This window comes from Pipistrellus hanaki, assembly GCF_964339955.1.
Source record: "Pipistrellus hanaki genome assembly, chromosome: 8".
NCBI lineage: Eukaryota > Metazoa > Chordata > Mammalia > Chiroptera > Vespertilionidae > Pipistrellus > Pipistrellus hanaki.
The window spans coordinates 44,578,211-44,592,395 of record NC_140510.1 but is presented as its reverse complement, the minus strand read 5'-3'; the positions used below and the strand labels follow the sequence as shown (position 1 = coordinate 44,592,395).

General features: G+C 39.6%; 1 protein-coding gene across 1 annotated transcript in view; it reads right to left on the bottom strand.

Moving 5' to 3' along the window:
• The window catches only part of MYO3B (myosin IIIB), a gene marked incomplete at its 3' end in the record, with an annotated part of 334,099 nt that overhangs the window by 140,914 nt on the left and 179,000 nt on the right, over positions 1-14,185 (bottom strand). Inside the window, exon 22 of the mRNA XM_084892298.1 lies at positions 586-665. Within this exon, the coding sequence (XP_084748424.1) occupies positions 586-665 (80 nt within the window). The remainder of the gene's footprint in view (positions 1-585; positions 666-14,185) is intronic.

The window sequence follows — 14,185 nt, the reverse complement described above, 5'->3', positions numbered from 1 at the left end:
TGATTTATTAATGATAGCCATTCTGACAGGTGGGAGATGATATCTCATTGTGGCTTTAATTTGCATTTCTTTGATGATTAATGATGTTGAGCACCTTTTCATATGTCTATTTGCCATCTATATGTCCTCTTTGGAGAAGTGTCTAGTCAGGTCCTTTACCCATTTTGTAATTAGATTGTTTCCCAGAAGTTGTTTTTTTCTTCCAAAAATGTCCTTCTCCTTCTCATCTATTACAATGGTATATAAGTCCCAAAATCTAATTGCCCCTTTGAGTTTTTTGGTGAACTCCTGAATGAACATGATTAAAATCTGCTTTTTCTCTTGCTAATCTATCAGTTTGAGTTACTTCACAGTCCCCCAATTACCGAACGTAAGAGGTTAGAGGAAATGTTTTCCCCCTGACACAGGAGTGTAAAGGATTCTATGATGTTGTTTCAAATTTCCTAATACTTGATTCATAAATACCTTTAGTCTATTTTTCAGATTGCCCAAGTAGGTGGCCAGATAGAGGAAATGAAGGTTACCCACCTAGAATTATTCCCACCTTTTAGTCCACGCTATTTTGGGTTCAGACCTATTACTCACCTTGGCTTTCCCAGCACTGAAATGTGGAGGCAAAGATCTTGAAGTTGCTGTTATCCTGGCTCTTGTCTGGGCCAAGTTACCTGGGGGCAAAAAGATAAAGTAGTTAAAGTAGAGGAAAGGTAAGGGAATAGGATGCTGAGTAAATTTCTCTTTGTGTTCTTATATTTTTCTAAAATTTTCAAATGATCTGCTCTGAATTTGTAAAAGTTGAAAAATTTTAAATTTGAAACTTCAATGATATTAATTATAAATGAATTATAATAATTATTTATAAGAAATAATTTGTAAATAATGTATCATATAAATTGAATTTCTATTAGTTTCATAAGCAAAAAAGGAACAACAAAATGTCTTCAATATATTCAGCAAACTAGGAATAGAAAAACCACATATGAACAGCCCACAGCTAACATACTCAACAGTGAAAAATTAGAAGCTTTTCCTCTAAGATAGATAACAAGGCAAGATGCCCATTTTCACTACTACTATTCAACATAGTCCTGGTAGTCTTAGCTAAAGCAATTAAGCCAGCGTTTTTCAACCGCTGTTCCGCGGCACACTAGTGTGCCGCGAGATGTTGCCTGGTGTGCCGTAGGTGCAGACAAGACAAGAATTTTATAATTTTTCACTATTTTGTTTACTTAATATTTCATAATAAAGTAATTATAAAATACTTTCTTTGTGTTTATTTGATTCCTATTCAAGAGAATTACTTTATATATAGTCAATATAGGCACAGAGTTAAATTTTTTAACATTTTCTAATGGTGGTGTGCCTCATGATTTTTTTCATGAAACAAGTGTGCCTTTGCCCAAAAAAGGTTGAAAAACACTGAATTAAGCAACAAAAAGAAATAAAAGGATCCAAATCATAAAGAAGTGAAATTATATCTGCTTATAGGTGATATATTTATTATATGTAGAAAACCTTAAAGATCCCACACACACACACAAAAAAACAAAACCACACACACACACAAAAAAACCCCAAACCTGTTAAAACTGATAAATGAATTCAAAACACGGTTAAGATATAAAATCACATACAAAAAAATCAGTTGTATTTCTATACACTAAGACTAGAAATCTGAAAAGTAAATTAAGAAAGCTATCCCATTTGTAATAGTATTAGAAAGAATAAAATACTTAGAAATAAACTTATTTGAGGTAAAAAAAAAAAAATTGTACACTGAAAACAACAAAAACATTCCTGAAAGAATTAAAGAAGATACAAATAAATAAAAAGATATCCTGTTGTGAGGGAGGAAAATGAAATCTTTTTCCTCTACTCATTTTGGTTCTTTGTCTGGGGACCTGCGAATTAGACTGAAAGAAAACAGATTAATAAGAGAAAAACAAGCATAACTTTATTAACACATACATTGCACATACACATAGGAGTACTCAGTGATAACTAAGTCAAAGGATGGTTCGAACATCTTAACAAAGGGACAATAAATTTGTAAAGAAGCAACAAAACAAAGAACTTTGTTTCTGGGCAGTAAATTGTGGGAAGGTAATGGAAGATAAGAACTAGTTAGTAAGTTTATTCTTTTGGTGTTGTTTCTAGAGTTGTCTGTGGTGATTAACTTCTATCCTTCCTGATAGAGAGAGGAAGGCAAAGAACTTGTAAAAATTTATATCCTGCTTTATAGTTTGATATCCTGCTCTTAAGCAAATGGTAAGCAAATAGGGAATTGGGCAGAGAATTTCTGTTATCTGCTTCTTGGTTGCCTTTGATTATCTTCCAATCAAAGTAATCCTTACTAGAGTTCCATAGTCTGCTACGCTTCACTGTGTTTTTGAATTGGAAGACTTAATAGTATTAAAATGTCCATGCTACTCAAAGAAAACTATAGAATCAACACAGTCCCCACCAAAATCCCAATGCTATTTTTTTTTTTTCAGAAATAGAAAAAGCAATCGTAACATTTATATGAAACCACAAATGACTCCAAAGCTCCAGAACAATCTTAAGAAGAAAAATAAAGTTGAAGGCTTCATACTATCTGATTTCAAAATATATTATAAAGCTGCAGGAATCAAAACAGAATGATACAGGTATAATGATAGACATATAGATAAATGGAACAAGAGAGAGACCAGAAACAAATCCATGCATGTAGAATCAAATCATCTTTAACATGGTGCCAAGACTGCACAACGAGGAAAGCATTGTCTCTTCGACAGATGGTGTTGGAAATCTGGACATCTACATGCAGAACAATGAAACTGATCCCTCTTACACTATATATGTGTGGGGTCCAGAATGAATCACCCCAAAATGTTCTTCTGTGTATGCAAATTGTTTTGAGCTAAAGGCAATTTTAGCCCCAGGCTCAGGAGAAACTTCTGTCCCTGCCCTTAACTGCCTAGAAGAATTCAAATTAGAGACCTTGCCCATAAGAGATTGTCAAATATAACCTCTTCTGCCCACCTACTTCACAAGGCAAACTTTTATGTACTAAACATCTGCTCTTCTTATCATGCAGCCCCCAAGGTACATTGCTTCAGCCCCAGCTCAGAATGTCTTATGTATCTCAAGTCCCCTTTCTATCTCTAAACCTCTCCTGCAAGAGAGGTCTCTGACTCTCTTGAATACTGGGTTCCCGTACATACATATGTATTAAATTTGGTTACTTTCACTTTCTAAACTGTTTCTTATCTATTTGACTATTAGACCACCCAAAAGAACCTTGAAGGTAGAGGAAAGTTTGTTCCTCCCCCATACATGAAAGTCAACTCATATAGGACTAATGACTTATAAGTAAGATCTGAAACTATTTAAAAAATCCTAGAAGAAAATGTGGGGGAGCATTATAACACTGGTCTTGGCAATGATTTCTTGGATGGGACACCAAAGCACAGGCAGCAAAATAAAAATGGAAAAGTTGGATTACATGAAACTTAAAGCTTTTGCACAGCAAAGAGAACCTTCAACAGAGAGAAAAGACAACCTAACAGAATGGGAGAAAATATTTGCAAACCATATATCTGACAAGAGACTGATTTCCAAAATATGCAGTTGACCTTGAACAACTCTGTGAGGTTGTGTCAATGCATGTGTCAATATAAGAAACATCCAAACCTGTACAGAATCTTCATGATGAGAGGGCAGGGCACCGCAAGGCTAAGTCCTGACTCCATTTTGTACTGTGGGGCAGGGCGAAGCAGGGCGGAGCTATCCTCCATTTTGTAACTGGACCCTAGCCCTCACCCAACCAATCAGGATCAGCCAAAGCAGTGACATCACCACCCTTATAAAACCCCTTGACCTGTCAAAGTTCGGCCTCTCTTCCATCATGCTGTCAGTGTTAGTGGGACAGAGCCCATGCTAGCATTTTATTTATTGCATCGGACTCGGCTCCCTGGTGGTCCTTGGGGATCACCAAGTCTAGACGTAACAATGACTTTATTTGAGCCAAACTGATGACATCTTGAATGCTCATGGAATGACAGTTTGTAGTTTCTTTTATACTTTTAGAATTAAGGAGGAAATTTATGGAAGATTACATGAAATAAGGTGGAAAAACAAAGAAAGCCCAAAGTGAGTAGAAGAAAGGAATTAATAAATATCAAAGCAAAAATAAACAAAAAAGAGTTTAAAAAAACAATACAAAAGATCAATGAAATCAAGAGCTGGTTCTTTGAAAAGATAAATAAGATTGACAAGCCTTTAACTAGACTCATCGAGAGAGAAAGAGAGAGAGAGAGAGAGAGCGAGAGAGAGAGAGAGAGAGAGAGAACCCAAATAAATAAAATAAAGTCAGAAATGAAAGAGGAGAAGTAACAACTAACACCAAACAAATACGAAGTATTTTAAGAAAATATTGCAAATTATTTGCCAACAAATTGGACAATCTGGACAAAGTGGATAAATTCCTAGAAACATACACTCTTCCAAAGCTGAATCATGAAGAATCAGAGATTCTGAATAAAGATAGTGAAATTGAAGCAATAAATAAATTTTTTTTAAAAGTCCCAAAAAACAAAAGCCCTGGAAAGGATCCTTCTCAAACTTTTCCAAAAAATTCAAGAGGGAAGATTTCCAGGTTCATTATACAAAGCCAGCATTGTCCTAATTCCAAAACCAGATAAAGACAACAAAGAAAGAACATTATAGGCCAATATCCCTGATGAACATAGACATAAAATCCTCAACAAATCCTTAGCAAACCTCACCCAGCACCGGTGCTTCCTGTAATAAAAAGTGCATTTTCTGAATCTTCTGAGTGCCTGGTTGTCTGTCTTCCTGCCGCTTGGAAATTTACCGTAACATGGTAAACTTACATAAGGGAATACTACTTAGTCACAAAAAAGAAGGAAATTTTACCTTTTGTGACAGCCTGGATGGACCTAGACGGTATTTTGCTAGGTGAAATAAGCCAGAGAAAGATAAGTCCCTAACTTCTACATTGCTCAAGGGTCAACAGTACAAGAATCTTTTATAACTTACGAGCAAAATATCAAATCAAATAAAATAACTTAATTAAAACATAAGCAAAGGATTTGAACAGAAATTTCTCCAGAGATCGCATACAAAAGGCTAGCAGGTATATAAAAAGATGTTCAACATCACTAATAATGAAGGAGATGCAGATCAAAATCACAATGAGATATCACCTCATATTTATTAGGAAGGTCATTATAAATGAAGGTGAGCAAAATGCATTATCCCAATATATACCTCTTTGGCATATTGATTATTTTAAGATGGTTAACTTTAAGAAACAGCAGCCACAAGTGAAGCTCTGAAAACTGAGTAGAAGTTATCCTTTTGCAAGGAACATTTACATTTATAAGAGAAATCCTCATTTGTAAGAGGGTCCCCTTTCCTGTACTGGGAAACAGAATGACTCTAAATCTTGAGAAATTCTTATCAGTACAAAAGGCCAGGACTTCAATATATATAACAATCTTACCCTTGTTTACTGTGCTTTTCCTGGTCATCTTGCACAACTGACATCCCCTTTTCCCCCCAATCTGTTGTCTTTAGCTAGAGATTATATTTATGATGGTGGCTTGGGCCATTTCAAGAAGTTATTAAGTTTCTTGGGTCCCTCCCATGTATACAGGAGGTATAATTGTTGTTAAACTTCTGTGTTTTTTCCTCCTGTTAATCTCTTTTTCCTTTTAATCTGTCTTTTTATTGCAGAGTTTTCTTAACCAATATCCTAGAAAGGTAGTAGGAAAATTATTTAAAATTATTAAATTTTCTTTAAAATTTTAACTTAGAAAACAATAACAGAAAATAGCAAGTGTTGGTGAGGATGTGGAGAAATTAGAACCCTTGTGAACTACAGATGAGAATGTAAAATGGTGCCATTGATATGGAAAATAGTATAAAGTTTAAAAATTTTTAAATAACCTCAACATAATAAAGGCATATATGACAAACCCACAGCTAACATTATACTCAATGGGAAAATAAATAAATAAAATACCTAGAAATAAATTAACAAAGAAAGTAAAAGATCTATACCTGGAAAAAATAAAAAATAGAGTTACCATATGATCCAACAATCCCACTTCCAGGTATTTATCCAAAAGAATTGAAAACAAAATCTTGAAGAGGTATTTGCATTCCTATGTTCACTGCAGCATTATTCACAATAGCCCAGTAGAGTGTTAGCATAGGTAACTAGCTACTTATTAATAAAGGAAGGAAGCAAATAGAATCATATATTAAGCCAGGGTGGGGAACATCCAGCCCGCAGACCCTACAAGGTCCACGAAATCATTTGGTTTGCCCTTGCCAAGGAATTAGGGGTGAGTTAATTAAATGTTTGACCAAATACAGCAGGCTAGTTTTTAAGTTGATAATTTTGTATGGCCTGCAAATGATGTTACAAATATCCAAATGGCCCTTGGCAGTAAAAAAAGGTTTCCACCCCTGCTGATTAAGCCTAATAAACTAGGGAGTTGAATTGGACATTAAGCCCGATACACTAGGAAGCCACGGCATTCACAGTCTCCCCAGGGGACAGCCACATTCTCAGCTGAGGGGCCTTAATCCCAGAGCAGGCAGGAAGAATCACTGTCCAATCTCCCCAGGACACAACTGGCCCAGTCGCTGAAATGGTCAGGGGGAGCAGTGGGGGAACTTCCTTTGCTAGATGCCTGTGCAGGAGAAAGCAAGCAAGATGGCACAGGAGGAGAGGTAAGCACATGTGCAATGGGAACCAGAGGAGGCAGCAAAACTGAGGCATATGCAGTAGGAGCCAAAATGGTGACATAAAGGGGAAAAGTATAGCTTGGGAAGATCTGTGGAAAGATTGGATTGGCTAAAGGGTATGAAAGTGGGAGAACTGGGAAAGGGATCGGATAAGGGGAGAATCCAGCACAGCCTCAAAGAGCCAGGAAAGAGATTGGTTAGTGTGAAAGAGAAAAGAGAACCTGCTTTCATCCTGGCCTGGCAGCTCAATTGGTTGGAGTGTCCTCTCATAAACCAAAAGGAGGGAGGGCAGGAGGGAGGGAGGGAAGGATGGAGGGAGGAAGGAAGGGAGGGAGGGAGGAAGGAAGGAAGGAAGGAAGGAAGGAAGGAAGGAAGGAAGGAAGGAAGGAAGGAAGAAAGAAAGGAAGGAAGGCTGCTTTCTCCCAAGCCCAAGGTAATATAGTCAGTAGGAGTTCATTCATTCAGCCATGCAGCTCCAGGCATAGCTCTAGTACAGCTGGGATGTTAAACTAAGCTAGCCAGACAGGGACAGAGAACGAGCTGGATTAACATTTGACATGAACTGAACTATAAAAGCTTTGGATGCTCTACTGATGTTGGGCTAATGGCACAACATATTTGGGCCATCTTCTGCGTTTGGTGAGGACAAGTGTGGGTCTGAGGCCCCAGAGACTGGACCTGTTCCACAGAGAGATGGAACCAAGTCACCAACTAGTGGATGAGACATGGGGCACCTGGGGAAAGTCCTTTATTTTTGTTACAATAAATCTTACCACTACATCTCATCCTCCTGTGAGTGGATCCCCAAAATGCTTTTCTCAGGACTCTATGGGAAAACCCTATTTCCACCAGCAACAAAAGGATGAACAGATAAAGAAAATGTGGTATATACATATGTGGGTGGAAAGGGGGCCACATACTAAACTTGACAAGCTCAGGGGAGGCCTGCATGGCAGGCCTTACAAACTCAGAGACCTAAAGTAACTACACAGGATGGTATGAAATTTAAACTTCCTAACTAAAAGGGAGTCATGGAGGGTAGTCACGTCCTAGCCAGCAGAGTCCTGGGTTTGTCAATCTTTGCCTTAACTGAGCCTCTCTATTCTGTGTTTGCATCTAAGATAACATATCTTTGGAATGTCAGAGGAATCCTCTTTTTTCCAGATCCCTCAGGGTATAACTTCCCAAAGGCATGAGGCCCCAGAACCCCTCATCGTTATCTTGCTGCCCAAACACCATCTCTTTGTGCTATAAATGTTAATTCTTAACTGTCCCATACCCACTAACATACATATCACCAACAGATTTCATACAACACTGCTTACGCCTCCCCCTTTGACCCTGATATATAAAATAAGCAGTAAAACTGCCATTCTCTGGAGCATTTTCTCAATACATTGAGATTTTGTTTCCCAGCAACTGTCATCAGGTTGGTTCAAATAAATAGAAAAGCATAGCAAGCCAGGTTTGGATATTTCTTGCATCAACTTTTATAAGAGGATATTCAACATTAAGAATGAAGGAAGAGCTGCCATTTGGGACAACATGAGTGAACCTGGAGGACATTATGCTAAGTGAAAGAAGCCAGTCACAGAAGGACAAATACTGCATGATTCCACTTATATTGTTGCAGAAGACCAAAGAAAACCAAGGACGCTTCTGAGGGAAAGGGAGGAACACTGTTTAATACGCCAGCGGACTCAGGGAACAGCCTTCCATATCTGAGTGAAGGAACACGCATGGGGCCCTCCCTCATATCTCCTCCCTGTGATCTTTGTCCCACAAACATGGATTGTGCTTCCGGTCCTTTTCCCGGGCCTTGCAAGAAGGTCCCAAGTGTTGGGGGATCTCCAGGCCATAGCTGATGGTCTGACCTGGCGCTGGTGTTAATAACCCCCCTTCCGGGGCAGTGCACTGTTCACAGTAACAGGTTCTGCTAGACCAGTACCTGGGAAAGAGAGAGTGACTTAATTATAGGTTATCAGGAATGTACACTGAGCTTGCTGGCTTGGATTCAGGTCAATAGCCCCGAATATCAGGGTTACATTGGAATTAGTCCTTTTAGCCTTCTCATTATGAGCTCTCAAAAGTCATCAAATTCATAGGAGCAGAGAGTAGAATGCTGGTTGCCAGGGCTGGGGGATACAGGAAAATGGGGAGTTGCTGCTCTATGGGTATATGGAAAATATTGAGAGATCTGCTGTACAACCATGTGCACCTGATGAGCAGCACTGCACTGCATACTTAAAATGTGTTAGGAGAGTTGATTTCATGTTATGTGCTTTTGTCACAATGTTTTTAAAAAGTCTCTCTATAGCTCAGTCAGTGTGGTTCAGTGGTTAAACGTTGACCTATGAACCTGGGTTTTGGGCTCGATCTCCAGTGTGGGGTGTGCGGGAGGCAGCCAATTAATGATTCTCTCTCACCATTGATGTTTCTATCTCTCTCTCCCTGAATTTTATATATATTTATATATATTTAAAAGTCTCTATATAAGGCACTGCTACTCATTGAAGAAGCTAAATGTGGAGGAAAAAAAAATGCTGAGAGTTTTCCCAGAAGAGAAGTGGGAATAGAGAGCCATGCCAGGCTGGAGGTGGACACTGATGAGCAGACGGGCAGTACGGGCCTCTCGGCGGCAGGTACGGAGGAGCCCAGCCACCCACACTGAAAGCTTGGGCAGCAGCCTCTTGAGTCCTCCCCAGAGCTTTCCATCTGCCAGGGGCATGACCTTCAGCAAGTTAATTAACATCTCAGAGCTTCGGTTTCCTTGTGTATAATCTGAAGACAATACTACCTAATTCTCAGAGTTGCTATGGGCATGCATGGATATAATTTACGAAAAGCACTGCCAACGTGGGGCTGGGACAAGGTTAAGTGCTCACGTCACATTACCCGCATTGGCTGTTATTATGATTGGGGGTGAACAGGTCACAAAGGTCTCAAAGAGACTAGAGGGCAAGGAAATCTTAGTAAGTAGACACTGTGAGCAGTGGTTAGTTAAAAAAAATATATGAGAAAAATGATAAGGCAACTCCCCTTTGTAAACCTCAGTCTTTGTGTCACTCTGGTTCCTACTAGTTTTTTTTTTTACTGTGGAGGGGGTCCAAGTGACTTGCTCAAACTCTCTTCTCCCCAGTTTACCACCCTTCGTCTCCTCTCTCATCTCCTTTACCTTAAATAAAAATGTAAAGAGACCCATTTATATTTTTATCTATAACGTCATTTGATTCTGCAGCAAAATAAAAAAAAAGTTGTCAATGAAAGGAAATGCTGCAATTTGTGCATATGCAACTCTCAAGATTTCAAAGTTTTTAGCAAGTCTAGCACAAAGCTGTCCAATGTTTTTTCTGGCGATATCTTCAGAGGCTAAACTGTGATTAATAGCCCAGAAAGAAGCCTTTGAAGCAAGATTGGTGACATCAAAGTTGTAATCCAGGGGTGGCGGGAGCTTTATAATGAGTGGGAAGCATTTTCACACGTTTCAAAAGGATTTACAGCATGACTAAACAATAGACCTCAGCAGATGTGCCCGCCCCTTTTAGAAACATAACCTGCGAGAAGTTTCCATTTTAATTGAAATGTAAATACACTGTTCACACTTCTTTCAAATGTTAAGAGCATCCTCAGTACTTGACCCTAGTCAGTGTTGCAGGCTGAGGATGCCACCTCATTGCCCTAGAGCTGTGGTCGGCAAACTCATTAGTCAACAGAGCCAAATATCAACAGGACAAAGATTAAAATTTCTTTTGAGAGCCAAAATTTTTAGACTTAAACCATATAGGTAGGTACATTGTTATTAACTTAATTACGGTACTCCTAAGCTGGCCTTTGCTAAAAACTCAAGGGGCCAAAGAGCCACATGTGGCTCCTAAGCCGCAGTTTGCCGACCACAGCAGAGCACCCTCCTGTGCGTCCCTAAAATGTGACTACTGAGGAGAAAAGTCAGAGCCATCGATTGGACTTTATATCCCATGTAGGAACTGAGTTAAAAGAGTCTGGAGTGAAGCTTGCAATGACCCCACACAATTTCCCTGCTTGCAACTTCAGGGGAAAGAGACAAGTGGTCTGAAGACAGAGCTGGAAGTTTTTAAAAATAGCAATTTCCTGCCTGCCTCAGACAGAGGATTTTCATCTCTTGGAAAGTACCCAGCACCCATGATTTCATCTTTAGTCACCTCTCAGAATTGCCTGAAAGGGTGAGTTGCTGTTCTAAATGATCACTCCAGGAATTCGGCTTCCCTCTGCTGCCCCCTATGGGTTTGCAGGATTTGTTGCAGGCTTATGGTGGTGACTGCTGGTGAGCATTTGCTCGGGAAATTTTCCATAGTGGCTGCACCACTCCGCCTGTTTTAATTTTCCCTAACACAAGAAATAGGCTAAAAAGCATATTAACAGTTGCAAAGCAATGCTGAAATGCAAAAGGCTTGTGTCTAATTGCTACCAAAAAAAAAAAAAAAAAAAAAAAAAAAGAAGCTCCAAATAAAAAATCAAATGCTTCAATTCATCTGTTATCAGATTATCGGAGTAGACTTGGGAACTGAAACCAAGTATCCTACAGTCAGCTTGGATATTGAGAACCAAAATCACACTTACTGTGTACACGAAAGTGACCTTGTGCTATTACTGTCTTTATTAGCATGAATTTCTTTCTTTCTTTTTTTTTAAAAATATATTTTATTGATTTTTCTACAGAGAGGAGGAGAAACGTCGATGAGAGAGAAACATCGACCAGCTGCCTCCCACACACCCCCCACCGGGGATGTGCCCGCAACCAATATACATGACCTTGACCGGAATCGAACCTGGGACCTTTCAGTCCGCAGACCGATGCTCTACCACTGAGCCAAACCGGCTTCGGCTAGTAGCATGAATTTCTTTTCCGGGAGCCTCCTGTCCCAGCAAATGGTTTGATTATTCATTACAGGAGCTTCCCTAAAGACCCAGAGCCCACAACTCTTCAGTGGAAAATATCCAGAAACTTTAAGCCCTATGATTCTGTGGATCCTTCACTGTTTCCACCAATCGTGGACTGTTGAATTGTGCCTGATCCTTACCCAATTCTTACCAAGCTTCTTCACTTTGAAAGACCCTCTTTACTTTAAATTGGATCTCTCAATAAATTCTAGCCTGCCTTTCCTTCTCCCAGATGCTGCCAAGCTTTGAGAGCTGATGGCCTCCCTTGCTGTGGTAAGCAATGAACTCTGCTTTGCTTTGTCCATAGGTTGTGTGACTAACACAAGTTTAGGGAGTCAACTTGAGACAGACCTACACTATTGAGATTTATGCAGCGATTGAAATGTTCTCATTTCAGTTAATAACACTGTACCTAATAAAAATGCAAGGGGTTAAATTCAGTAGCTGTTCGAAACATACTATAGTATTTGCATGTTTAAAAAATAACTTAGTTTGTCTTTATATAACTACTAGAGACCAGTACATGAATTCATGCACCAGTGGGGTCCCTTGGCCTGGCCTGCAGGATCAGGATAAAACCGGCTCTCTGACATCCCCTAAGGGGTCCCAGATTTCAAGGTGGGGCAGGCCAGGCTGAGGGACCCCCCACTGGTGCATGATTGGGGCAGGGAGGGACGTGGGAAGTTTGTTAGCCAGGGAGGGTTCGAGGGAGGGCTCCAGGGAATGTCTGACCTATCTCACTCAGTCCTGATCGGCCAGATCCCAGCAGCAAGCTAGCCTACGGGTCAGAGAATCTTCCCCCTGGTGGTCAGTGCACGTCATAGCAAGCCGTTGAGCGGTCTTAGCATATCTTGGATTGGTTGAATGGATGATCAGATTACCAAACACTTAGCATATTAGGCTTTTCTACACTAATAAAAGAGTAAGATGCAAATTGACTGTACCTTCACCAAGTCCACCAGCCAATCAGGAGTATACAAATTAACACAACAAATATTTGTGTTAATTTGCATATGCAGGCACTGAGCGCCCCAGCCACTCCGGGCCTCTGGTCATCATGGGAAGATGGAAAGGCAGCTCTGGCTAGAATGAAGGTGGTGCCAGCAGCCAGGGGAAGGAAGGCCCATTCTTGCATAAATCTTCATGCATTGGACCTCTAGTATTATATAGGATCCATCCCAAATTTATAACAAGAACCTGTTTTAAATTTGATACATTGAGGTCATTTAAAATAGTGAGCAAACTTCAAAAGTTCATTTGGAACAATAAAAGACCCCAAATAGCCACAGCAATCCTGAGAAAGAAGAGTAAACTAGGAGGGATCTCAATACCAGATTTCAAACTGTATTACAAAGCCACTGTTCTCAAAACAGCCTGGTACTGGCACAAGAACAGACGGATAGATCAATGGAATAGAATTGAGAACCCAGATATCAACCCAAATCACTATGCTCAGTTAATATTTGACAAAGGAGGCACGAACATACAATGGAGTCAAGACAGTCTCTTCAATAAATGGTGTTGGGAAAATTGGACAGATACATGCAAAAGAATGAAACTGGATCACCAACTTACACCATACACAAAAATAAACTCAAAATGGATACAGGATTTAAACATAAGACGGGAAACCATAAAAATACTAGAGACATCCACAGGCAGCAAAATCTCAGACATATGCCAAAAGAACTTCTTCACTGATACTTCCCCTAGGGCAATGGAAGCTAAAGAGAAAATAAACAAATGGGACTACATCAAAATAAAAAGCTTTTTTACAGCAAAGGAAACCATCAACAAAACAACAAGAAAGCCCTCTGTATGGGAGAACATATTTGCAAATGTTATCACTGATAAAGGTTTAATCTCCAACATCTACAGACAGCTTACACAACTTAATAAAAGAAAGATAAATGACCCAATTAAAAAATGGGCAATGGATCTAAATGGAATCTTCTCAAAAGAAGACAGAAGGAAGGCCAAGAGGCACATGAAAACATGCTCAAAGTCACTAATAATCCGAGAAATGCAAATCAAAACAACAATGCAGTACCATTTCACACCTGTCAGAATGGCCAACATCAACAAATCAACAAACGACAAGTGTTGGCGAGGTTGCGGAGAAAAAGGAACCCTCGTGCATTGCTGGTGGGAATGTAGACTGGTGCAACCACTGTGGAGAACAGTATGGAGCTTCCTCAAAAAACTGAAAATGGAACTCCCATTTGACCCAGTAATCCCACTCCTAGGAATATATCCCAATAAGCTAGAAACATCAATCAGAAAGAATATATGCACCCCTATGTTCATAGCAGCACAATTTACAATAGCTAGGATTTGGAAACAGCCTAGGTGCCCATCAGCAGATGACTGGATCCAAAAACTGGTACATTTACACAATGGAATATTACGCAGCCATAAAAAAGAAAAAATTCTCATCATTTGCAGCAACCTGGATGGAATTGGAGAACATCATGCTGAGTGAAACAAGCCAGTCAATGAAAGAGAGACA